The following is a 27,791-nucleotide window of genomic DNA, read 5'->3' as shown; positions in this document are numbered from 1 at the left end:
TCATTCACTCATTTAATAAACATTTATTGGTCCTATTCAATACCAGATACTATTCTAGGATTGAAGGATAAATGGAACTTTCCTTTAGGACTTTATAGTCTATCAGGGGAAAATAAACAGGTAAACAAATAATTGCAAATGTGAAAAATAAAAGAAATATATTCAAGGTATAATAGTTACACAGGAGAGCCAATAATTAATTTTCTGGAGGAAGGACAAGAAGAATTTCACAGAGAAAACATTCATTGACCTTGAGCTTTGAAACATTAAGTAGTAAGTTTCATGTGGCCAATAATATGGAGCTGCGTAGAGGCCATTCCAGGCAAAGGAAAGCTAAAGAGACCTTCTAGAAGTAGTGGTATGATATGATACTGTCTTGGGGAGGAAGGAGATGTGGCTGATTGGTAGGTAAGGGCCAGATCATCATAGATTTTTGTAGGCATTCTAAAAGAGCTTGTACCTAATTCTATAGGCCCTGAGAACAGGGGAGCAGGGAATGAATTGATTAGGATTACATCTTATGAAGAGTGCCTTCATTGTGTAATAGAAAATCAGCTGGAAGCTTAAGACAGTAGAGATGGAGAGACCAATTAGGAGCCAGTTGCAACTCAGGGCAAACATAATCAAATTTGCACTTCATACAAGTGTTAAATACTTACCTCATTTAAGATCTCATCTGAAGCTACTGATTTGATTGTTTCTTTATGTCTGAGGCGAGATATTGATGATTTCAAATAGGTAGGCAGATCCAAGGCTCTTCAGGAATAACAATATATAGTTATACACTTGAAATGATTTTAACAGAGAGGAAGAACTAAGATGGCAGAAGAGGAGTAGGGGTACCCTAAGTTTGTTTCATCCCTTGAATACAACTAGATAGCTATGGAATCATTCTGAGCAGCTGAGAAATCAACTGGACTGCAAGTCTACAAGTAGAAAAGCGACCCCCTTTTGGAAGGGGGCGGTGCGGAGGCTTGACTCTGGTGTGACAGAGCTGACTGAGGATATGGCGGTGGGGAAGGGGCGTGCTTGAGGAGGCTACTACGAAGTAGTATAAGCAGCAGAGTGCAAAATCGGAAGTTTTAGAAGTCTGCTACAGTGGAGGCTGTTCCTGGCTTAAAGGTGCTCGGGTGGTGAAGTGGGGCAGAATCCCAGGTGTGACACCATGTTTTGAGGATCCCCTGGGACACAAGAAAAATGGGTGGCATCTAAGTGATGCACTGTTCCCAGGCATAGGAGCATAGAAGCTGGCTGAGAACACCAAGTGTAGATGCCAGCTTTCTGCTCTGTCTTGCCATAAACTGAGAACTGCTGCATGGTCCTGGGACCACTTTCCTGGGGGGTGGTCCAACAAAAGGCAGAAGTGTGGTGAGACACTCCCTGGGAGGAACAGCTTGGGTGTGCCCCACAGGACTCCCTAAAATTTGGTTTTGAAACTCAGTCGCATGCCTGAATTTAAAAAACCTTGGACACAGGCAAGGTGAACACAGAATTCTGACAGAAACCAGGGAAACTGGGGTGCCTGGGTGGCTCAGTGGGTTAAAGCCTCTGCCTTTGGCTCGGGTCATGATCCCAGGGTCCAGGGATCGAGTCCCACATTCAGCTCTCTGCTCAGCAGGGAGCTTGCTTCCTCCTCTCTCTGCCTGCTTCTCTGCCTACTTGTGATCTGTCTGTCAAATAAATAAATAAAATCTTAAAAAAAAAAAAAAAAGAAACCAGGGAAATAAGTGTGACTGACTTCTTTATTGTGAGGGCTCACTGAAGAGTCGGGGACATGAATTTTCAGCTCCAGGGCTAGAGATAGAGGAGCCACTATATTCATTCCACCCATCAGTGCTGAAGCCCTCAGGGAGCAAAACAGCGCCACCTAGTGGAGTTGAGTCCAGAGCCACTCACATCAAGCCCTGCCTCCCTGCCCCCTAGGGCACATTTCCACTGGGGCAAGTCCACCTGAGAATCAGGCTGCAGGCCCTTCCCCCAGAAGACCAGAAGAAACAACTCACTCGAACCAAGTTCAGTGATCATAGACAGCTGCAAAGCATCAGCTCTAGGAGAAAACAGTATCTAGCGCCTTTTGTACTTTTATTCTTTAATTTTTTATTTTATTTATCCAGTTATCTTATTTTTTTGAATTCTTTTTTGAATTCTTTTTAATTTTTATTTTTATATATACTTTATATTTCTTATTTTTTGTTTCCTTTCATTGCACTTTATTTTACTCTTTCTTATTTTGATATCTAGTTTCTTTTAATAAGCAGACCAAAACACACCCAGAATCTAGGTTTTGTTGTTCATATTTTTCAATAATTACTCTGAATGTAAGTGGGCTAAATGCTCCAATCAGAAGATACAGAGTATCAGAATGGATTAAAAAACAAGATCCATCAATATCCTGCTTACAAGACACTCAGTTTAGATCCAACACCTCCAGATTGAAAGTGATGGGGGTAGAGAACCATTTATCATCCTAAAGGACGTGTAAAGAAAGCTGAAGTAGCCATCCTTATATAAGACAAACTAGAATTTAAAGCAAAGACTATAATAAGAGATGAGGAATCATAATATATCTGATGAGTATCATAATAAAGGGGTCTATCCAACAAGAAGATCTAATAAATGTAAATATTTATGCCCCTAACTTGGGAGCAGCCAAATATATAAACAAATTAATAACAAACATAAGGAAATGCATTGATAATAATACAATAATAGTAGGAGACTTTAACACCACACTCACAGCAATGGACAGATCATCTAAGTGGAAGATCAACAGCAAACAAGGGTTTTGAATGACACACTAGACCAGATGGACTTACCATGTATATTCAGAGCATTTCATCCTAAAGCAGCAGATTACACATGCTTTTTGAATACACATGGAGCATTCTCCAGAATAGATCACAATAGGTCACAAATGAGGATTGAGCTAGAACAAAAAGATTTAGATCATACTATGCACGTTTTTAGACCAAATGCTATGAAACTTTAAATGAGCCACAAGAAAACATTTGGAAAGACCACAAATACATGGAGGTTAAAGAACATTCTACTAAAGAATGAATGGGTCAACCAGGAAATCTAAGAATTTTAAAAATATATGGAAGCAAATGAAAATGAAAACACAATAGTTCAAAATCTTTGGGATGTAGCAAAGATGGTTAAAAGGGAAGTATAAAGCAATGCAGGCCTTTCTCAAGAAGCAAGAAATGTCTCAAATACATAGCCTAACCTTACACCTAAAGAAGCTAGAAAAAGAACAGCAAATAAAGCATAAATTCAGCAGGATAAGAGAAATAATAAAGATTAAAACAGAAATCAATGATAGCAAAATCAAAAAAAAAAAAACCAGTTGAACAGATTAATGAAACTAGGACCTGGTTCTTTGAAAGAATTAACAAGATTGATAAACCCCTAGTCAGACTTACCAAAAAGAAAAGAGAAAACACCCAAATAAATGAAATCGTGAATGAAAGAGGAAACATCACAACTAAAACCAAAGAAACATAAACAATATAAGAGAATATTATAAGCAATTACGTGCCAACAAATTAGGCAATCTGGAAGAAATGGATAAATTCCTAGAAATACATCAATGACCAAAACTGAAACAGGAAAAAATAGAAAACCTGAGCAGACCCATAACTAGCAAAGATATTGAATCAGCATCAAAAACCTCCCAGTAAGAGTCCAAGGCCCAGAGATGCCTGGGTAGCTCAGTCATTAAGCATCTGCCTTCAGCTCAGGTCATGATCTCAGGGTCCTGGGATCGAGTCCCGCATCAGGCTCCTGCTCAGTAGGGAGCCTGCCTCTCCCTCTGTCCTCCCCCCTGCTTGTGTGTATTCTCTCTCTCCCTCAAATAAATAAATAAAATCTTAAAAAAAAAAAAAAAAAGAGTCCAGGGCCCAATGGCTTCCCAGGGCAATTCTACCAAACTTTTAAAAAAGAATTAATACCTCTTCTTCTGAAAAGATAGAAATGGAAGGAAAACTTCCAAACTCACTCTATGAAGCCGGCCTTACCTTGAGCCCAACACCAGACAAAGACCCTACTAAAAAGAATTACAAAACAATATCCCTGATGAATATGGAAGCAAAAATTCTCAACAAGATACCAGTTAATTGGATCCAACAGTACATTAAAAGGATTATTCACCACAGCTAAGTGGGATTTATTTCTGGGCTGCAAGGTTGGTTCAACATCCACAAATCAATCAATGTGATACACCACATGAATAAAAGGAAAAGAACCATACAATCCTCTTTTTAAAAAATATTTTATTTATTTATTTGACAGAGAGAGAGAGAGATCACAAGTAGGCAGAGAGGCAGGCAGAGAAAGGGGTAAGCAGGCTCCCTGCTGAGCAGAGAGCCCGATGTGGGGCTCAATCCCAGGACACTGAGATCATGACCTGAGCTGAAGGCAGAGGCTTACCCCACTGAGCCATCCAGGCGCCCCCAACACAATCCTCTTAATAGATGCAGGAAAAGTATTTGACAAAATATAACATCCTTTCTTTTTTTTTTTTTAATAAGATTTTATCTATTTATTAGACACAGAGAGAGAGATCACAAGTAGAAAGAGAGGCAGGCAGGGTGGTGGGGGGGAAGCAGGCCCCCTGCTGAGCAGAGAGCCTGATGGGGGACTCGATCCCAGGACCCTGAGACCATGACCCGAGCCAAAGGCAGAGGCCCAACCCACTGAGTCACCCAGGTGCCCCTATAACATCCTTTCTTGATAAAAATCCTCCACCATGAAGGGATAGAGGGAACACACCTCAACATCATAAAAGCCATATACAAAAGACCCATAGCAAATACCATCCTCAATAGGGAAAAATTGAGAACATTTCCCCTAAGGTCAGGAACACAAGAGGGATGTCCTGTTGTTCAACACAGTACTGGAAATCCTGGCCTCAGCAATCAGAAAACAAAAAGAAATAAAGGCATCCAAACTGTCAAAGAAGAAGTCAAACTTTCACTCTTCACAATGACATGATACTTTATGTAGAGAACCCAAAGACTCCACTAAAAAATTGCTAGAACTGGTAACAGGAATCCAGCAGAGTCACAGGATATAAAATTGACACAAAGAAGTCAGTTGCATTTCTATACACTAATAATGAAGCAGTAGAATGAGAAATCAAGGAATTGACCCCATTTACAATTGCATCAAAAACCATATGATACCTAGGAATAAACCTAACCAAATATGTAAAGGATCTGTTCTCTCAAAACTATAGAACATTTGTCCAAAATCTATAAAGAACTTAGCAAACTCAACACCCAAAGAACAAATAATCCAATCAAGAAATGGGCAGAGGACATGAACAGACATTTCTGCAAAGAAGACATCCAGATGGCCAACAGACACATGAAAAAGTGCTCCATAGCACTCGGCATCAGGGAAATACAAATCAAAACCACAATGAGATACCACCTCACACCAGTCAGAATGGCTAAAATCAACAAGTCAGGAAATGACAGATGCTGGCGAGGACGCGGAGAAAGGGGAAACCTCCTACACTGTTGGTGGGAATGCAAGCTGGTGAAACCACTCTGGAAAACAGCATGGAGGTTCCTCAAAATGTTGAAAATAGAACTGCCCTATGACCCAGCAATTGCACTACTGGGTATTTACCCTAAAGATACAAACATAGTGATCCAAAGGGGCACGTGCACCCGAATGTTTATAGCAGAAATGTCCACAATAGCCAAACTATGGAAAGAACCTAGATGTCCATCAACAGATGAATGGATAAAGAAGATGTGGTATAAATACACAATGGAATACTATGCAGCCATCAAAAGAAATGAAATCTTGCCATTTGCGACAACATGGATGGAACTAGAGCATATCATGCTTAGCAAAATAAGTCAAGCGGAGAAAGACAACTATCATATGATCTCCCTGATATGAGGAAGTGGTGATGCAACATGGGGGCTTAAGTGGGTAGGAGAAGAATCAATGAAACAAGATGGGAATGGGAGGGAGACAAACCATAAGTGACTCTTAATCTCACAAAACAAACTGAGGGTTGCTGGGGGGAGGGGAGTTGGAAAAAGGGGGGTGGGGTTATGGACATTGGGGAGGGTATGTGCTTTGGTGAGTGCTGTGTAGTGTGTAAACCTGGCGATTCACAGACCTGTACCCCTGGGGATAAAAATATATGTTTATAAAAAATTAAAAATTAAAAAAAAAACAAAAAAACTATAGAACATTTATGAAAGAAATTGAGGAATACATAGATAAATGGAAAAATATACCATGTTCATGAACTGGAAGAACAAATATTATTAAAATGTCTATGCTACCCAAAGCAATCTACACATTTAAAGCAATCCCAACCAAAATACCATCAGCATTTTCCACAGAGCTGGAATAAACGATCCTAAAATTTGTATGGGACAAGAAATGACCCTGACTAGCCAAAGTAAAGTTGAAAAAGAAAACCAAAGCTGGAGATTTCACAATTCTGGACATCAAGGTCTATTACAAAGCTGTAATCACTAAGATAGTACAGTACTGGCACAAAAACAGACACATGGAACAAAATAGAGAACCCAGAAGTGGACCCATAACTCTATGGTCAACTAATATTTGACAAAGCAGGAAAGAATATTCAATGGAAAAAAGACAGGCTCTTCAACAAATGGTGTTGGGAAAACTGGACAGCCACATGCAGAGGAATGAAACTGGACCACTTTCTTATACCATATACAAAAATAAATTGAAATGGATTAAAAGACCTTAATGTGAGACAGGAATCTATCAAAATCCTAGAGAAGAACATAGGAAGCAACCTCTTTAACCTCAGCCACAGAAACTCGTGACTAGACACATCTCCAGAGGCAAGGGAAACAAAAGCAGAAATGAGCTATTGGGACTTTATCAGGATAAAAAGCTTTTGCACAATAAAGGAAACAATCAACAGAACTAAAATGCAACTGACAGAATAGGAGAAGATATTTGCAAATGACATATCAGTTAAGGGCTAGTATCCAAAATCTATAAAGAACTAATCAAACTTGGGGCACCTGGGTGGCTTCATTGTTAAGCATCAGCCTTCAGCTCATCATGATCCAGAGTCCTGGGATCGAGCCCCACAGGCTCAGCGGGAAGCCTGCTTCTCCCTTCCCACTCCTCCTGCTTGTGTTCCCTCTCTCGCTGTCTCTCTCTGTCAAATAAATAAACAAAATCTTAAAAAAAAAAAAAAAGAACTTACCAAACTCAACTCCCCAAAAACAAATAATCCAGTCAGGAAATAGGCAGAAGACATGAATAGAGATTTCTCCAAAGAAGACATACAAATGGCCAACAGATACATGAAAAAAATGCTCAACATCACTCATTATCAGGAAAATACAAATCAAAACAACAATGAGATACCACCTCACACCAGTCACAATGACTAAAATTGGCAAGTCAGGAAACAACATGTGTTGGAGAGGATGTGGAGAAAGGGGAACCCTCTTCCACTGTTGGTGGGAATGCAAGTTGGTGCAGCCTCTTTGGAGAACACTGTGGAGATTCCTCAAGAAATTAAAAATAGAACTTCCCTATGACCCTGCCATTGCACTACTGGGTATTTACCCCAAAGATACAGATGTCGTGAAAAGAAGGGCCATCTGTACCCCAATGTTTATAGCAGCAATGGCCACGGTCACCAAACTGTGGAAAGAACCAAGATGCCCTTCAACGGACAAATGGATAAGGAAGATGTGGTCCATATACACTATGGAGTATTATGCCTCCATCAGAAAGGATGAATACCCAACTTTTGTAGCAACATGGACAGGACTGGAAGAGATTATGCTGAGTGAAATAAGTCAAGCAGAGAGAGTCAATTATCGTATGGTTTCACTTATTTGTGGAGCATAACAAATAGCATGGAGGACATGGAGAGATAGAGAGGAGAAGGGAATTGGGGGAAATTGGAAGGGGAGGTGAACCATGAGAGACTATGGACTCTGAAAAACAATCTGAGGGTTTTGAAGGGGCGGGGGGTGGGAGGTCAGGGTACCAGGTGGTGGGTATTATAGAGGGCATGGATTGCATGGAGCACTGGGTGTGGTGCAAAAATAATGAATACTGTTATGCTGAAAATAAAAAATAAATTTTAAAAAATTGGCAAGTCAGGAAACAACAGATGTTGGCAGCAATGTGGAGAAAGGGGAACCTTCTTACACTGTTGGTAGGGATGCAAACTGGTGCAGTCATTCTGGAAAACAGTGTGGAGGCTCCTCAAAAATTTAAAAATAGAGCTACCCTACAATCCAGCAATTGCACTACTAGGTATTTATTCAAAGGATACAAAAATAATGATCTGAAGGGGCACCTGCACCCCAATGTCTATAGCAGCAATGTCCACAACAGTCAAAATATGGAACAAGCCCTCAGGTCTATCAACAGAAGAATGAATAAAGAAGTAGTGTGTGTATAATATGGAATATTATATATTATATATATATGCATGTACATTCCATATACATATATGGAATATTACTCAGCCATCAAAAAGAATGAAATTCTCCCATTTGCAATGATGGGGATGGGACTAGAGGGTTTTATGCTAAGGGAAATAAGTCAGTCAGAGAAAGACAAATATCATATGATTTCACTCATATGTGGAATTTAAGAAAGAAAACAGATGAACATAGGGGAATAGAAGGAAAAATAAAATACAATAAAAACAGAGAGGGAGGCAAACCCACAAAAGACTCTTAATTATAGGGGACAAACTGAGGATTGCTAGGGGGGTTGGCAGGGGTGGGTAACTGGGTGATGAGCATTAAGGACAGCACCTGATATAATGAGCACTGGGTGTTATATGCAACTGATGAATCACTAAATTCTACCCCTGAAACTAATAATATACTTAACTAAATGGAATTTAAATAAAACAATTTTTAAATAAATAATTTTAACATTAGTTTTGGTGGTAATGGGCAGGGTTTTACCTATGTTCATGGTGATAAATAATTCAGTTACCCTGAATTTTATAGAGTTTCTTTGGATCTTCTTATCCTAGGTGGTTAGAGCTACACATTTGATAATCACCAGTGGTTTCACTGGTCCTCAGCAAAGGAGAAAAATACGGCAAGTGATATTTTGAGATTATATCCTTTCTATTTTTGATGTTACAGTATTCTTTCTTTTACAAATTGATGATTATAGAAAATGGTAGTGATTTTATTATGTCTTTACTTTATAAAAGTTAGACTTTGGAATGTGCATTTGTTTTGAGAACATCGATTCTATTAGATAAATAAGGTTGTTGTTTATAAAACATAGGAAAAACTTTTAAGAGGTATTAACTATAGATTAGTATCTAGTAAGCAAAATATTTTTCATGGGATGTGGTAAACGTAAGACAAGCAAGTAGAGCACATTATGTGCTAAACATAGAGGGGGACTACTTAATATTCCTGAGATACCTGGGTTCTAAGTACCAATAATATAGGATTCATACATGAGACTAAATACAGAAGACACTCAATATTCAGGACACATGAGCATTTAATACTCACGATGCCTTAATTTGGCCACTAAATAGTGATCTCCATTTTGGCCCCACATACCCTCTACTTAAGAAACATAAATAAAATCCATGTAGTACCTGCAGAAGAGCTGGGTAAGATCTGGTTTTCACAGATGTCAACTAAAATGACAAGTCCAAAGCAGCCTACTCTCTCCTGTGTTCTACCTGCAGTACTGAGAGGGGCCAGAGGCAGATAGCAGTTGCAGGTGGTGACAGCAGGGTCACAAGTGCTCACAATAGGGAACAAGGATAAAAGGCATTTATATGATATGACACCCCAAAATATACATGGTATAGTTTTTGTGGTCATCTCAAACTTCTGAAAACTCTTTTTTTTTCTTAAAGATTTTTTATTTATTTACTTGAGAGAGAGAGAGAGAGCGCACAAGCAGGCAAAGCAGCAGGCAGAGGGAGAGGGAGAAGCAGACACCCACTGAGCAGGGAGCCCAATGCAGGGGCTCAATCGCAGGACCCTGGGATCATGACCTGAGTCGAAGACAGATGCTTAACTGACTGAGCCACCCAGGTACCCCCCCCAAAACTCTTAATACATGGTAATGACAGTATGACTATCCAAGTGAAGATTTCAACTTTCATTCCATTTCTGTATACAGAACATTAATAAAGTGCAAAGTTTCACACATAGGACAGCATGGAAATTTACATTTAAGATAGGGTTTTTGCAAAAAGAAATTAAAATTTACGAATAGAACTTTTACAACTATTAAAATTGCTGTACACTATCTTACCTAGTACCTGTTGTGTTCCTGGTAGGTATATTATAAGCCCGCAGTATTCTGACAAGAATCTTAATATCCCCGTCACAGATAGTCTGTGCTGCTACTTTCTTCCTTTCTTTTCTCTGAGGCTTTAACTGTCTTCGTCGTTCAACAAGTTTACAAACTGCATGCGTCAACTGGCTAAAAAGTAAAAAAACATGATCAGCTGCATATGCACAAGATAACTTTGTTTTAAAAGACATCAATTTTTAAAGTGAATTATTGTAAATAAGGCCATTATTCTGAACCGTATTTTCTTCTTTGATGAGGAAAGACAGAGTTGTCTTAAACCCAAGGAAAGGACCTTCCTAAGCACAGAAGAGATGCTGTGCTCACTCTCATGTTGTGAGAAAATGTGATTGTGATTGCCTCGTGCCCTTTCGGTACACAGTCCAAGAATAGACAAGGGCATGGAGACAGAATTCCACAAAAACATGATGTTCTTTCAGAACATTATTCATTTTTCAGAAATCACTCTCCTAAAAGTGATTTGATGCTCAACTGTTCTACAGGCTCTGAAACAGGAGTTAGTTATACAAGCTGCCAACACAAATCCATGGAATTATGTACAGCTTTACAGTCACACTCATTTCCCCCCCAAAACTGAAAATAAAATACAATAGATTTCACATCTAAACCAATTAAAATATATTGGTGACACTAGGAATCTGCAGGTGGCCCCAGGGAAGGTTCCCAGAAACATGGCATCCCTACTTCTGGTCCTACCCCTATGGTTCAGAGATAAACAGTGTAGGAACTGAGTTGAGCCAAAGCCTCCCTCACCTGCTGCCTGTGGGTTATAAAGGAGGAGATTATAGGCTTAGTATGTCGAGCTACCAGCAACAGCTTTTCCAGGAATGGTTCCAAAACAGGAAAATCTTAGGGCAAAACTAATTTGGGACAAAGGTATTTCTTCTCTTTTTCTTTCCTGCCCTAAAAACTATTAATAAGGGGAGAATTGAAAAATAGTAATAAGCAACTGAAAATACATATCATATAGTTGTATCCAAAATGCAATTTTAAAAGAAACAAATATGTTTTAAGTCACTATATTTCACTTTATGCCTCGTAAATGCATTCTCTGACATATAACTTAATATTAAAACAGAGAACTTAAGAGAATTTTGAAGGCATTAACTTAAAGCTTTGTATTTCATATTTTAAAAAGTAATTTTTACGATGTACCTTGCAGATACAATTTCTTCATAATCAGCCACAACATCTGATAAGTTAAATTTGCTAACTTTGACAATTCTTTTCATTATCAACCTTCTCATCTAAAAAAAAAAATTTAATTTAAAGAAATATTAGTTTATATTTGAAGATTAAGAATTTACAATGCTATTGGTACAATTTTTAAATTTAAATTTATTTATTTTTTTTTTTACTAACGAATAATGTATTATTTGCCACAGGGGTACAGGTCTGTGAATCGTCAGGTTTACACACTTCACAGCACTCACCATAGCACATACCCTTCCCAATGTATTGGTGCAATTTTTTAGTCCTAATTTTTGCAAGCCATGAATGTAAAGGGAGATTAGGATTTCACAAAAATAAATGCAAACATAGCGATAATACTATTCTGTTATTGTTACCTTTTTCAGAAAATTGGCAGAATTAATTCTTTGTGCAATAATGGAATTGACATCTGAAATGGAGATATCCTTCTCTATCTGACTTTCATATTCCTAAACAGAGAATTAAGTTAGTTTTACCTCTTCAGTGTAACAGAGTTCAGGGTCTATCAGACCCTGCAATAAGATGTAAAATATTAAATATTTGGTTTATGTGTAGAAGACACAGACAACACACTGGCATGAGAGGGAAAAAAAAAAACATTTCTTTCAGATTCTTCCACTGAGCATTAGCTAAGAACAACTTTTGACTATATTTCTTTGCTTCTAGGATGAGGTCCGTTCATCTTTAAAAATAGCATAATGTTGGTGCACCTGGGTGGTTCAGTCAGTGAAGCATCTGCCTGTGGCTCAGGTCATGATCCCAGGGTCCTGGTATCGAGCCCCACATCGAGCTCCCTACTCAGCGGGGAGTCCGCTTCTCCCTCTCCCTGCACCCTTCCCTGTGGCTTGTGCTCCCTCTCACACACACACTCTCTCTCTCTCAAATAAACAAAGTATTTTTAAAAATGTAAAAAAATTAAAATAACATCATGTTGAGAAAAAAAATTATGATTGACAAAAAATTATGAAAAAATGTGAAAATGACTGCAAAGTATTCTTTATGTGTGTATTTATCTGGAAACCACTGAAAACAAAATATATGGGAAGTCGTATAGTATCAATAGCTTTAATGTTTAACTTCTAACTTTATTTTTTTTAAGATTTTTTTAAAGTAATCTCCACACCCAATGTGGGACTTGAACTTACAACCCCAAGATCAAGAGTTGCACTCTCCACCAACTGAACCAGCCAAGTGCCCCTTAACTTCTAACTTTAAAAAGTTAATCAATAATTTTAATTTTACATCCAATAGTTGGTATAAGATTATTTGTCAGACTGCTTCATCTATATAATTCAGAATAAATCTGCACCTGTTATATCTGCATTTGTGGGATACATCCCTAATGCACATGGAGATTGTCTTACATTATGGATAATATTAAAAAATACACAAGAGTAATGAAGTAGATACTTTAGAAATTTCAGCCACGTTATAACAAGTATTCTTTTATCTGAAAGTAATTTATTTGTTCTTCCAATTATCTGCAAGAAATCTTGAATTTAATTCGGTTGACAAGTAACAACTTTTACTTAAAGATAAATTAATATTTCCTATCACTTTACTCTTTAAAGTATTGATTTATAGGCACTACTTGATATTATAATATCTAGATATTAACTTTTTGTTATATGTGTTGCAAATATATTGGCTTAATCTGTAGGGTTTTAACTTTAATAACAAATTAATCTTTTTAAAAATTTGTACTTTTTGAGTTTTAAGAAATACTTTCTTACCCCAAGATTAAGATATCTATTTAAAGTTTTGCTTTTCACATGTAATCCTTTTCTTATTAAGTTTTTTATTTTAAATCTAGCATAATTAATATAATTCACATGTAGTCTTCATTACACATGGTATTTATTGCTTTTATAAAGGTCTGAATTTAATTTTATTTCTTTTTTTTTAAAGATTTTATTTATTTATTTGACAGAGATCACAAGTAGGCAGAGAAGAAGGCAGAGAGAGAGAGAGGAGGAAGCAGGCTCCCTGCTGAGCAGAGAGCCCGACTTGGGGCTCCATCTCAGGACCCTGGGATCATGACCTGAACCGAAAGCAGAGGCCTTAACCCACTGAGCCATCCAGGTGCCCCTAATTTTTTTTCTTTCTAAAGAGATGACCAGAACCACTTAACAGATAGTCTATTCTTTTTTTTTTTTTAAGATTTTTTTTTTTTTTAATTTAAGGACTGTATTTATTTATTTGTCAGAGAGAGATAGGGAGAGCAAGCACAAGCAAGGGGAGCAGCAGGCAGAGGGAGAAGTAGGTTCCTGGCTAAGCAGGGAGCCCCCTACAAGACTTGATCCCAGAACTCCGGGATCATGACCAGAGCTAAAGGCAGACACTTAACAAAGTGAGCCACCCAGGAGTTCCTTTTCAAGGATTTTTAAAAATTTATTCATTTGAGAAAAAGTAGCGAGATCATGAGCAGTGTGGGACAGGGAGAAGCAGACTCCTTGCTGAGCAGAGAACCTGACTTCAGGGCTCGGTCCCAGGATCCCGAGATCATGACCTGAATCAAAGGCAGCTGCTTAACCCGCTGAGCTACCAGGTGCCCCGAAAGTCCATTCTTTTCCAACTTATATGTAATGATACTCATCAAATATAAAGTTTCTATATACGCTTAAGTCTGTTTTGAGGCCCTCTGTTCTATTTCACTGGTTTGGAATTGCATGACTACATTTACAAAATAATTGAGGAAGGACTGGCATCCTACAAAGCTGTCTCCTTACAACTTCCTATCAGTGAACATTTACTCAAATTTCTTTTTTACATCATTCAAAATGTTTTATAATTTCCTCCATTAAGTCCTTGCTCGCTAGTTGTCCCACATTCCAAATTTGATTGTTTCCTTGTCGTACCATTTAACTTGTTTCTCTATTCCTCATACTTCTTGTAAACAAATTAACCTTAAGTCTTAAGACAACTTAAGTCTTGATAAAACTTTGATTCAGATTACACATCCGTGGCAAGGAGATTTCATACATGATGTTGTATATTTCGCCCTGTATCATGTAAGGGGCAATAATGTCTGGATGTCTTTTATAAGTGTATTAGTTTTCTCTTCCCGCTATAACAAATTATTACAAATTAAGTTGCTCTGAACAACACAAATTGAGTATTTCACCGTTCCGTAGGTGAGACGTTCCAGTTGTGTCAGCTGGTTTCTCTGTGCCGGGTTTTGCAAGGCTGATGTCAAATTGTAGGCCTGCTAGGTTCTTATCAGGAAGGTCTGGGAAGGATCTTTTTCCAAGCTTATTGACGTTGTGAGCAGAATTCAGTGCCCTGCCACTGTGTGACTGAGGTGTCCTTCCTTTGCCACCATCAGGTAGAGCCTGCTCTTAGCTGCAGGCACCTCTCACCAGGCTTTGCAGGTGGTCCTCTAAGTCTCAGAGTCAGCAACTTCTCATGACTAATCTGATTTCTCTTGCTGCAGCTTTTGCTCCCAGTTGGAAAAATTTCTCTACTTTTAAAGACTCACTGTAATTAGATTAGGTCCCACCCAGATAATCCAGGATAATGTCCCTATTTTAAACAATGTAACAGAACGTATTCACAGGTTCCATGGATTAGGGAGTGGACATCTTTGGGGGGGGCCATTATTCTGCCTACTACTATTAACAAGATTAAGCTGGATCACTGAGTCAGGATGGTGATAGCTAGGTCAGCTAGGTATCTCCATTGTAGATGTACAGTGTTCCTTTTGCAATAAAAAAGTCATTTTAAATATGGATGTTATATTCAACAAATTTACTAGTTGTGACAGTTTGCTGTAGTTTCTCTTATGTTTTCCATGTAGACAAATATATTTTCTGCAAACAAGGGCAGTTTGTCTTTTCTAATTTTCTTCTTTCTCTCTTAAAGCATTGGGTCTTATTGGTAGAGAGGATAGTGGCCATCCTTATGTTGTTCAGACTAATGGGAAAACTGATGTCTATCCACTAAGTATAATGTTTGTATAGAAGTCTATGAGGAAACATATTTCTGATCATGAGCCATATAATTAATAGGGTATTAATTCACAGTGAGGGGCGGGGGCGGGGGTGGTGGTATAAGGAATAGGTTTTCCAAAATGCTGAAAAACTAGAGACAGACAATTTGTTCAGGGACACCTGGGTACTGGCTCTATTTCTTTCTTTTTTTTCTTTTTTAAAGATTTTATTTATTTATTTGACAGAGAGAGATCACAAGTAGGCAGAGAGGCAGGCAGAGAGAGAGGAAGGGGAGCAGGCTCCCCACTGAGCAGAGAGCCTGATGCGGCCTCGATCCCAGGACTTCTGTTGTAAGGTCTGAATTTAATTTTATTTCTTTCTAACTAGATGACCAGAACCACTTAACAGATAAGTCTGTTCTTTTTTTTTTTTTTTTTTTCGTGACCTGAGTCAAAGGCAGAGGCTTTAACCTACTGAGCCACCCAGGAGCCCCTCTATTTCTTTTCTTGAAGGATAATATGGCCTTAGTGACCAAGAACCCCAGGAGTACCATGTCTGTAAACATTCCCTTAAATAGAAGTGCATTTACCACGGCAAGTGTTAATTCTCCTGGAGTAGTTAGGTAAACCTTGCCTATTGTGTACAAGGATTTTTTGTTTATTTGATTTTTTGTTGTTGTTGCTGTTGTTTCAATTTGTTTTGTTAACTCTGGCAAAACCCCACTTTGTGTGGACATGTCACAAGAAGCTTACTCCCCATTAGGATAGCAAAGTTCAGGAAAAACCAGCAACAAAATTTGTTGCAGCTCTCTCGTCCTGTGTTCTGCTCTGCTTTCTGTATGTTTCTGCATTACTGGCAAATTACATCTGAGACTCAATGTAATCATCCAGTGGGTATATAGGTGGTCCCTTCTTGTCTCTCCTCCCACCCTCTCAATTCCAGGATTTAGAAGAAGCATTCCTTTCAATGCAGTTCACATCATCAGAAAAAAACAAAAATGTTTTAACATTCTTAATCAGTTTAAAGAAGTTCTCTTCTAAGGAAACAGTCAACAAAACTAAAAGGCAACCTAAGAAATGGGAGAAAATATTTGTAAATATTTGTAAATGACATATCCAGTAAAGGGTTAGTATCCAAAATATATAAAGAACTTACCAAACTCAACACCTCCCCCTGCAAAATCCAATGAAAAAATGGGCAGAAGACATGACCAGACATTTCTCCAAAGAAGACATACAGATGGCCAACAGACACATGAAAAGATGCTCATCATCGCTTGCCATCAGGGAAATGCAAATCACAACTACAATGAGATAGCAACTCATACCTGTCAGAATGGCTAACACCAACACCACAAGAAACAACAGGTGTTGGCAAGAATTTGGAGAGAGGGAACTCTCTTGCACCGTCGGTGGGAATGCAAGCTGGTGCAGCTACTGTGGAAAACAGTATGGAGGTCCCTCAAAGAGTTAAAAATAGGAATACCCTATGATCCAGCAATTGCTCTACTGGGTATTTACCCAAAGAATTAAAAAACACTAATTCAAAAGGATACATGCACCGCTATGCATTATTTACAATAGCCAAGATACGGAAGTAGCCCAAGTACCCATCAATCAAAGAACGGATAAATATGGGGTATATGTACACAATGAAATATTATTCAGCCATAAAAAGAATGAAATCTTTCCATTTGCAAAAAGATGGATGGAGCTAGAGAGTATTATGCTCAATGAAATAAGTCAGTCAGAGAAAGACAAATAGCACATGATTTCTCTCATATGTGGAATTTAAGAAACAAAACAAGCAAAGGGGAAAAAGAGAGAAAGAGAGAGAGAAATCAAGAAACAGACTCTTAACTATAGAGAACAACTTGATGGTTGCCAGAGAAGGGGGTGGGGGAGGGTGGGTGAAACAGGTGATAGAGATGAAGAGTGCACCTCTCATGAGCACTGGGTATTGCATGGGACTGCTCAGTCACTATATGGTACATCTGAAACTAATATAACACTGCATGTTAGCAAACTGGAATTAAAATAAAAACTAAAAAAAGAAAAAATTCCCTCTTAATGCTAATATACTAAGAACTTTCATCATGAATGAGCGCTGATTTTATTAAATGCCTTCTGGGCATTTATTAAGAGAAGCATATCTTTCCTTCCTTAATCCTGTTAACATGGTAAATTATATTAGTAGATTTCCAAATTAAATTAGCTTTGTTACGTGAAAACAAACCCTCTTGGATTATAAAGCGTAATTATATATTTATATACAATACATTGTTTATCAATTTGCTGAAATTTTATTAGTAATTTTACAACTATGCTCATAAGTAAAATGATCCAAAATGATTATTTCCTGTCTTCCTTGCTCAATTTTGGTATGAGAGTTATATCAGACTCAGAAAATGAGTAGGATTACTTTCCCTGCTTTTCTGTTCTCTGAATAGTTCAAATAAGATAAGGAAAGCCCTGGGGCATCTGGGTGGCTCAGTGGGTTATAACATCTCTGCCTTCGGCTTGCGTCATGGTCTTGGGGTCCCAGGATCAAGCCCTGCATCAGGCTCTCTGCTCGGTGGGGGAGCCTGTTCCTTCCCCACACCCCCACCCCGTCTCTGCCTGCCTCTCTGCCTACTTGTGATCTCTCTCTGTTAAATAAATAAATAAAATATATTTTTAAAAAAAGATAAGGAAAGCTCCTAGTTTCAAGAGCAGAAACAGTTCCTCTTTTATGAGGTTATATTCCCGATTATCCTGAGCCTTGTGCTCTGCCTGTCACAGTTTATGGAACTGTAGAAGTAAACCCAATCACTGAAGAGAAGCAGTAGGAGGAAACGGAGTAACTTTTTTAGCTATTTTAAGCTATTCTAAGGCCTTCCCACTATAGTTTGCTAACTGAAGTTCCTAAGGTCTCAGAACAGGAGATTGACCATAATTAAACCTGAAGCCAAATACCAATTGGTCAGTTTGTGATTAAATATATTTCTACTCACTCTTTTTTGTGAAAGTCATGAATTATCTGCAAACCCTATCATTATATGATGATAATAGTCAAATGTACTGACTGGTGGTGCTAAGATATTGTCATTGAAAAATCATTAATTTGCATTTCCCCTTTTACCTCTAAGCCACACCAAAGAGAGTCTCCAGACAGTCCATTTGGTTCAGAATATGAATATCCTTGAGTTTTAAATGTAATGAGTCCTGTATAGTTTTGTTTGTGTATCCTCTAAGTTAAGGTATACAAGCTAAAGGATGGCTGTGTGGCAACAACAAAAACAAACACACACTATTTTTTAAAATTACTTTTATTTAATATTAAGTGGCTTATTGCAATTAACTTTCAGTACAGAATAAAATGAAGACAAATATCAAAGAGTTTATCCATGTTTTTCTTATAGATAATAACAAAATTTAAAGTCTATTATATCCTATTTTAAAAATAGGTTTTTAATCTAAACTTATTTGTTAAAAAAAGAAAAAATTAAGATAGATTTAAAGCAACAAAAATATTAATTTATCATACAATAAACAATATTCAAATAGAAATCACATACCTGGAAGACTAAATCTGGAATATCCTTGTCGTAAAGGGGTATTTGCTGCAGAAGGAAAATGTCTAACTGACCGGCATTTCTAAGTTGCAATAGCTGGAAACGTTTACTCTTTTTCATTTCTTCTTCAGAAACAAAGTTAAATTCATCTTGCAACTGTTCCAGACGAAAATATTTTGGAATGTCCTGTCCTTTATGTTTCATGTACTATAAAACATAAATAATAGAGTCTTCACTTAAAATATTAATTTTTAAAATTTGAGAATCATTTCAAAACACTTTTTTCCCTTCAACTGCTAGATGTTAGAGTTGTCATATATGAAGGAAATGGAGCAATGACTCTATACAGAGATAGAATCTGGAAAAAAAAAAGAAAAGAAAAAATAAAATCCAACCTCCATGGCTTGCCAATCTCTTCCTGGTCATAACAGATATGAAAAATGAGAATATTTATATTGCACACTGGGTTAAAAGATGAGACCTATTCATATCTCTTTGCCATAAATGCTGAGAAAGGATCAGTATTTCTGTATACCTGTAATCAACAGAGAACCTTAGCTGGGAAGCTTAACTGCAATAATCTATGCATTGCTTTACTCAGTAAATGCAAATGTGCAGACATGGTCCATGCAGGGAAGAGTGCTAGCTAGCTATCAAAGATTTATTCACTATAGTTCTATAAGGAAAGATAAAACACAGAATGAAAAACTATAGTAAAAGGCAGAATGATATCAGAGTCAGAGAATTTATAAAGAGAAAGAAAAAGTTAACAGGAGGAAATGGAAAGAAGGGCCCACATCTAACTGAGGCTATCAGTGGAACCTTCATCAGACTTGCATGGTAGGTAAGATAGCCACCCAGGGTGCCCTTCTAGGCAGAGGGAATGACATGAATAAACACATGAAGAATGCATGTTTGAGGCATACAGAGCCATTTAGGTGGTTATAAGAAAGAATAGAAGCAGTGAACAGGCTTTGAGGGTAGGAATGTGTCTATAGATCATCTTTATAGCCCTGGCATCTAGAATACCATGGGTACTCAGTAGTTGTACAAGAGATGCTCGCCTGAAGGTTAGCCTATAGGATGTACTGCAGGCTGCAAAGCAATGGCAGAGTACCAACCATCAGGCCTAAGTAGCAATTATTTCAGTTGTTGAATTTCTAATTGTCTTTACAATACTATAAAACTGGTTGAAAATCGTATCTGTCCTCAGAGTTATCTTTATATGCCTCCTGGTGCCTAGAAAAATATACAGCAAACTATGAAGTATAAGGGGGTAGAGCTTAGGAAATAGAATATACAGTACTGATACTTGCCATAACTTACCATAATAAATTCCATTAGATCAGAATATTCTGGATTATTTGGATCAATTTTTACTTCATTTGCCCACTCAAAAAGCTTTTGTGCATTAATGAGCCATGGAATTCCAGGAACCCCTCTTGCATCTACATTCCTTAACACACTAACATAGAGAAAAATTTCTTTGAATATAAGCAAAATTACAAATACGTGAAGTATGAGTATTCTTCTTTTAATTCCCATTTCTGTCCTTATATTTGAACTGTTTTGATATCTTTGTCACAAGAGATCTCTAGGGCCTGAGATATGATTTCTTATACCATCATGTAAGAAATATTCCTTTTCATAGGAAGAGTGCTAGCCCAGGTCACAAAGGCTGAGGCAAAGCTTACATGTTAATTAATAGACTAGGGAGAGAAACTTATCCAGTTACAGCCTTAAAATTAAAAAGTTGTCTTAGAGTGGAGAAGGGAGTTGGGGGAAATTGGAAGGGGAGGTGAACCATGAGAGACTATGGACTCTGAAAAACAATCTGAGGGTTTTGAAGGGACGGGGGGTGGGAGGTTGGGGTACCAGGTGGTGGGTATTATAGAGGGCACGGATTGCATGGAGCACGGGGTGTGGTGCAAAAATAATGAATACTGTTATGCTGGAAATAAAAATAAAAAAAAAAAAAAAAAAAAAAAGTTGTGATTGGATTTCAATGTACTCCCATGATTTCTTCCTCAGGGAGAGTAATAAAGACCTTAGCACATCTCCTGCCTTTGCTACAATAATTCCTCCAGTCGTCTGCATAGGTGTTCAGCTGTGGGCTATGCCAAAATCTCTTTGTCCCCTGTACTCCCTTCTCCACAACCAAATGCCAAGCAAGTAACACAATTAAGTAGCATTAAGTATACTCACAGTGTTGTACAACCACCGTCATTACCTATTTCCAGAATTTTTCTCATTCCAAAAATAAATTGTTAAACAACAACTCCCCATTCCTCTCTACTCCCAACTTTCTGTCTCTATGAATTAAGAAAAAAAAAAAGCATTGGAAGGGGAGGTGAACCATGAGAGAATACGGACTCTGAAAAACAATCTGAGGGGTTTGAAGTGGCGGGGGGTGGGAGGTTGGGGGAACCAGGTGATGGGTATTAGAGAGGGCACGGATTGCATGGAGCACTGGGTGTGGTGCAAAAATAATGAATACTGTTATGCTAAAAAAAAAAAAGGTAAGGTTATTAGGGAGGAAAGACAGATTCTCTACAAAACATCAACATGGCAACTTTTAAATAAGAATGATAAATCCCAGAAGATTATGCAATCATAGCTTCAAAGTTGTCAAGGAGAAAATAAGTATCAACCTCAGATTTTATACTCAAACTATTATTCAAGAATGAGGACAAAATAAAGATATTTTCAGGTACACAAAACCTAAACAAATTTGCTAGCCACAGAAACTAACTGAAAGATTAGTAAAGGTGCAGATTTTCATCAAGAAAAGTACATGTAGAACGAAGGTGTGGAAGATAAAGAGGTGCAAACACAAAAAGTCAATTAACCATGTCAGAAAATTTCATTAACTAGAGAGCATAAGAAAAACTTCTATATTTTAAAAATGTGTTAAGTGAAAACTCTGGACTATAATCACTGAGATTTGAGAAGTGTGCTCAATGTGATATTAAAGTATTCCAAGATCTTTTGGTTTACTGCTTCATTTCCAGCTCACTGATGAATGAATAAGTGAATGAGTAAATCAGAAAATACATGAATACTTTCATTCAGATCTCCCTGTTCCAAAGGAGAACTCCATGCTCTGACACCCACAAGTCAGCCTTGCCTTTTGGAGCACCCATCCCAGGTTCCTGGAACCTCTGCTCAGCACCAGCCCTTGAGTGCCCACAACTGTAGAGCAGAGTTTTGGAACCAACCACTTTGATCACAGATGTTCCAACTGTAAAGTTTTACTTCAAGTTAACTTCTTCTTCTACTTCTTTTCAAGGTTTTATTTATTTATTTGACAGAAAGGGAAATAGCACAAGCAGGGGGAACAGCAGACAGAGGGAGAGGGAGAAGTAGGCTCCCTGCCGAGCAGAGAGCCTGATGCGAGACTCCATCCCAGTGATGAGGGACCAGAAGGCTGGCTGAGGACAAAGCAAAGGCTGACACCCTGAAACCTTCCTCCACTCCCACTCCTGGGTGGGACATAGGTGACATTCTTTAGGAATCTCCCAACTATCTTAATGTTAATACCTTGCTAAGAAGGGGAAAATGACCATGCCAATGGCAAGGCCTCTGGTATCAGGTATCTTGTAGGTCCACTTTAGCATATGAAAGTTCTATTGAAATTTCCCTTTTTCCTTATCTCCCCCAACCCCATTGTAAAGAACCTGCCACCCCCTCACAATCCTGGGGCAGCAGCTCTTTCTGCCCATAGGTCCTGTCTCGTGCTTTAATAAATCACCATTTTGCACCAAAGATGTCTCAAGAATTCTTTCTTGGGCTCTGGACTTCACCACACTAAACCTCACCTACATCACCAGGACCCTGGGATCATGACCCCAGCCGAAGGCAGACACTAAACCCACTGAGCCAACCAGGCATCCCCAAGCTAACTTTTTTTTTTTTTAATTTTTTATTTTTTATAAACATATATTTTTATCCCCAGGGGTACAGGTCTGTGAATCGCCAGGTTTACACACTTCACAGCACTCACCAAAGCACATACCTTCCCCATTGTCCATAACCCCCAACCTTCTCCCCCCCCCCCCCCAGCAATCCTCAGTTTGTTTTGTGAGATTAAGAGTCACTTATGGTTTGTCTCCCTCCCAATCCCATCTTGTTTCATTGATTCTTCTCCTACCCACTTAAGCCCCCATGTTCCAAGCTAACTTCTTTAGAGAGTGCTCTGGACTTTGAAACCTCTTGCAATTCACTGCCTCTTGAAATCTGTCATTTGTTCCAATCTTTAACGGAACTGCTTTTCATCTTTTGTAAAAAAGATGAACTTTTGTAAAAAAGTTCCCAAGTAAGTGGAACTGCTAGCTGCAGCATCATAGAAGCCATGAAAGAAAAGACTTCAAGAAGCAAAATGATGAGGACAGGCCAGTGACTATGGCCAGAAGGTCACTGGTAGTGATCAGGAATAAATGGGTTGAGTTAGGGAAGGAATGTGTGAATGAAAAATGGAGGCCTTGTACACAGATCAGTAGACTACACAAATGAGGACTCAGACAGAAAAAACAGCCAAGACAGGTTTTCAGGGGTTAATCAAATACTTGGGTTTTTCTTTTTTTGGGTTTTTTGTTTTTAAAACAAAGAAGGCTTCTTGAATATAAAAGACTAATATCTTAGGGAAATGGAAGTTAAAGATAACATAAGAAAAGGATATAAATATGTCCTCAGGATCCTAAAGGAGACAAAGGAAAGTTCCAAATTACCTATATACAAGTTAGCTTTAGAGTAAGAAGAATAAATATTTGACTCCAAAAAGTAACAAACAAACAAAAAAAAGAATAGTATAAGGAGGCAAAGATTGGGAATAGCCCCAGTGGGGATGATGCTAGGGAAAAACGAAGAAATACAAGCATATAATGGTTCAGAGTATTAAAATCTTATTCACTAACTCCAAAACGGATTTCCTTTATTAACTGTCCACTTTTCTCTAAAATGCTATTATTCAGGTCTCTAAGAAGACGACCTTGTTTCCTTAGCAAAACAAGGACATCATCAAAATTATGTTCCTGTCTACACAGCAATTTCCATTTCCTTCTCTGATTTGAAGAGGTTTCCTCTTCTCTAGAGCCAAGCTATCACTTATACTCTGGTTCAATATCTTCTTGACTCTGAAGGATCACATACTCGTTCTAATATATTCTGGCTCTTTTTCTATGGATTTCATCATTTATTCTAAGAAGATAAAAATTGTCCCAATTTTCAAGAAACTTATACTTTGATTCTATTGTCTATATTATTTTAAAGCCTCTTCTCAAAACTTAAACTTCAGTTTTAAAAATAAAAAAGGAGTAGGGAGAGGGTAGTGGTGTGATGGACATTGGAGGAGGGGTATGTGCTATGGTGAGTCCTGTTGTTGGATCCATGGTCAAAGGAACAAGACTGATACAAAGCGAAGGTCAAGCAAAGCTTTATTTCGCACCAAGCATTAAGAATCAAACCGTCTGGTCGGGATTGCCTCTTACAGAGAGCGCGACCCCTCCCTGCCTTGCTGACTAACTTTTATAGAGCAGAGGCCATGTGGTTGAGCCTGGCCACACACAGGTGGCCAAGGAGATTGTAACACACAGAGAAAGCGGCACAATCATGCTAGGTCACACAGGTGGCCAATTGAATTACAATTCACCCCATAGTAGCTATTTGAACTAGCCTATCACCTTGGTCAGGATTGGCGCCCAAAAGGCAGGGCCCACACTCCTTGGTAGCTAGGGAGACAGTATGCACACTTTAATGATTGGATGTCTCCATCTAGCCCTACTCATCCCTGCATTCCGGCTCTTTACCTCCACCTGACCTGACCCGCCCTTGTATTTGGGCTTTGTTATCAGGGACTGGTCGGCCATATTCTACTGGTTTCCCAGACTTGCATTTAAGTAAGTTCCCCTGGGCAGGGTCAGTTTAAGTTTTACTGCATAAACAACAAAATCACTGTTTAACCAGATGGAATCACTCTGGCTAAATAGGCCCTTACACTGTGAAGTATGTAAACCTGGCAATTCACAGACCTGTACTCCTGGGGCTAATAATACATTATATGTTTGTTAAAAAATTTAAAAATTCTTAAAAAAATAAAAATAAAAATAAAATAAAAAAGGAAAATAATCCACATCCATGACCTCAGCCTTCTCAACATCAGTTGCTGAGTGCTACTGACACTGTCTGTTTTTCTCTAAAACTATTCCCAAGAAAATCATTTATGAACTCTTACTATGACTCTGGACATATGCCACTGACTTTATACATAGTGTTCTCACTCTTATTTATAAAACAGTCTCTAATTTCAGTTGTGATTTCCTGTTTAATCCAAGTTATTTATAGCAAGGTTTTAAACTTAAAAAAATTAGGGCACCTGGGTGGCTCAGTGGGTTAAAGCCTCTGCCTTCGGTTCAGGTCATGATCTTAGGGTCCTGGGATTGAGCCCCACATCGGGCTCTCTACTCAGCAAGGAGCCTGCTTCCCCCGCCCCCTGCCTGCCTCTCTGCCTACTTGTGATCTCTGTCAAATAAATAAATAAAATCTTCTAAAAAAAAATTAAAATTAAAAAATCATTTTAAAAATACTTTTTTTAGAGCAGTTTCAGATTCAGAGCAAGACTGATCAGAAAGTGCACAGTTTCCGTATGTCCCCTCCCCCCCAAAACATGCTATCTCCTCTACTATCAATATCTTATACCAGAATTGTAATTTATTACATTTATTGCAATAATAGAGTTGCATTTGTTACAATCAATGACTGACACATCATTTTATCACTCAAGGTCCATAGTTTACATTAGGCTTTACTCTTGGTGATGTACACTCTATGCGTTTTGACAAAATGTGATGACATTTATCTACAATTATAGTATCATACAGACAGGAGTTTCACTGCCCTAAAAATCATGTTTGCCCTGCCTATCCATCCTTGTTTCTTCTTAATGTGTGGCAACTACTGATGTTTTACTGTTCCTATAGTTCTGACTTTTCCATAATGTCATATAGTTGGTTATAACAATGTTTTAAAAAATATATATGTGTTTAGATCGGGAGGAGGAAACATCTTTCTGTTATCATCCTTTGAAATGAGGGAATCTACTTGGCTTTTTATATTTAGTTTTATTCAAACACAGCAATATACATATATAGCAATATATAAAGCAATATTACCTTTTTATAGATTTTTTTATTGTAGTTAATTCTAGTAATCCTATTTGTGGTATGATCTAGATATTAATCCCAATTTCTCTAAGAAGTCCTAGGGCATAGAATAAGATTTCTAGGATTTTTTTTCTAGCAAATTGATAATGCATAAATGGTTCTTTCATAATCCAGAAGGGCTGGGATATACCAAGGATCCAGAGATAAAATCCTTGGGGGTCTTGGCCTCTGCCTGCAAGAGCTATGGAACGGCCTCTCCCATCATCCATATAACTATAAACCTAAGCATTAAAGAGATACATTCACTTACATATGAATCCAAACAAAAATAAATAGTCCAAATAAACTAGACTACTCTTGCCACTGCTGGAATTTTCTCTTTTACAGACACAGGTTTCTGTGTGATGCTTTGTTGAGGAATGGCATTATTTGTCAAGCATAAAAGTTTGTTACCTGCAGTAAGCAGATCTTAATGACTGTGACATGGGTGTCAGAGGAATACCATTTTCGTCTAAAGCCCACGATAGAGAGTAGCTCAGTTTTCCTGATGTCAAAAGACAAATTTCTTCAGTTTCATTTCCCTCAAGAAGAAAAGGCACATCTGTTTATAAAAAGTATTAAAACATGAATTTTTATTAAAGCATAGAATGTGACACATTGTAGATTCCCCCCTCCTCCAATTTACTTGTGGAACCCCAGGCTTTTCTGTGGTGACATCAGGCTCTAATCTTAGAACCCTCATTTTCCATCAAAGGTACCTCAAGGCAGACTACTTCAAACAGACTACAAAACAGAGAGGAAAATATTGATCTGAAGACCTAGGGATGAGCCCCTCTATTACCCTCTTCTTACTACTAGAAGCATCGTTAACCATTCTTTCTGGAAGTGGCTTCCAGCAGGAAAGGACAGCTGGCCACAGAACTGGAGGCCAGCTACTACTCTGTCCCCTTTCCCTACAGTCCTGAGTCTTCCCACCCTCTACCCATTTTCTTTCTCATTCTCCAGAGGGCCTAACAATACTCCTTGAAACTTCTTCTGAGTTCCCGGTGCTCTCTAAATTTTTTGCCCTAAGTCTTTTCTTCTGGGTTCCCACAACCCTATTTTCTCACTTTAGCTGGACTCTAAGCAAACTACATTCCTTTCTTATTCCTGTCCTTCCCCGGCTTTTTTGCCTACTTATTTCCTTCTCTCTCCTCATTGCTCACTTTTTCATTCTTCCCTTCTACTTGTTCATACACAAGAAGCTGTGAAACTCCTAGCTAGGAAGGTGAACGAAGGCATCTGGGGGAGAGAGAGAGGAATGGTGGTGTTCTCACAGACATGCTGACTTGTATTTCATTGCATGAGGAGTAAAATCAATTGAGAAACAAGTGAACAGAAATATCCCTTCATCCTTCTCTCCTTTTCTCTTTTTCTCTCACTCCATCTCTACCTTCCTTCTCTATTCAGCTCAAGGATGCATCAATAGGTCCCGGAGGATCTTTAGGCTTTGCTGAAGGAGAGGCAGAAGCCGAGCAGTCTCTCCACTCAGGAGCAGAGCTCCTGTTCCAGAGAGTGTACTGCTCTTGTCTCAGGTGATTTAGGAAAAGCACA

General features: G+C 38.2%; 1 protein-coding gene across 9 annotated transcripts in view; it reads right to left on the bottom strand.

Moving 5' to 3' along the window:
* The window catches only part of CC2D2B (coiled-coil and C2 domain containing 2B), a 103,186-nt gene that overhangs the window by 35,142 nt on the left and 40,253 nt on the right, over positions 1 to 27,791 (bottom strand). For all 9 annotated transcript variants that reach the window (XM_032313163.1, XM_032313161.1, XM_032313158.1 and 6 more), the window contains 7 exons: positions 26,652 to 26,799; positions 20,368 to 20,506; positions 19,045 to 19,248; positions 11,916 to 12,008; positions 11,503 to 11,594; positions 10,288 to 10,458; positions 660 to 756 (listed from right to left, as the gene is read on the bottom strand). In XM_032313163.1, the coding sequence (XP_032169054.1) occupies positions 660 to 756; positions 10,288 to 10,458; positions 11,503 to 11,594; positions 11,916 to 12,008; positions 19,045 to 19,248; positions 20,368 to 20,506; positions 26,652 to 26,799 (944 nt within the window). The remainder of the gene's footprint in view (positions 1 to 659; positions 757 to 10,287; positions 10,459 to 11,502; positions 11,595 to 11,915; positions 12,009 to 19,044; positions 19,249 to 20,367; positions 20,507 to 26,651; positions 26,800 to 27,791) is intronic.

Source organism: Mustela erminea, chromosome 14 (assembly GCF_009829155.1).
Source record: "Mustela erminea isolate mMusErm1 chromosome 14, mMusErm1.Pri, whole genome shotgun sequence".
NCBI lineage: Eukaryota > Metazoa > Chordata > Mammalia > Carnivora > Mustelidae > Mustela > Mustela erminea.
The sequence above is the reverse complement of the archived record's forward strand: the minus strand, read 5'-3'. Positions and strand labels throughout refer to the sequence as shown.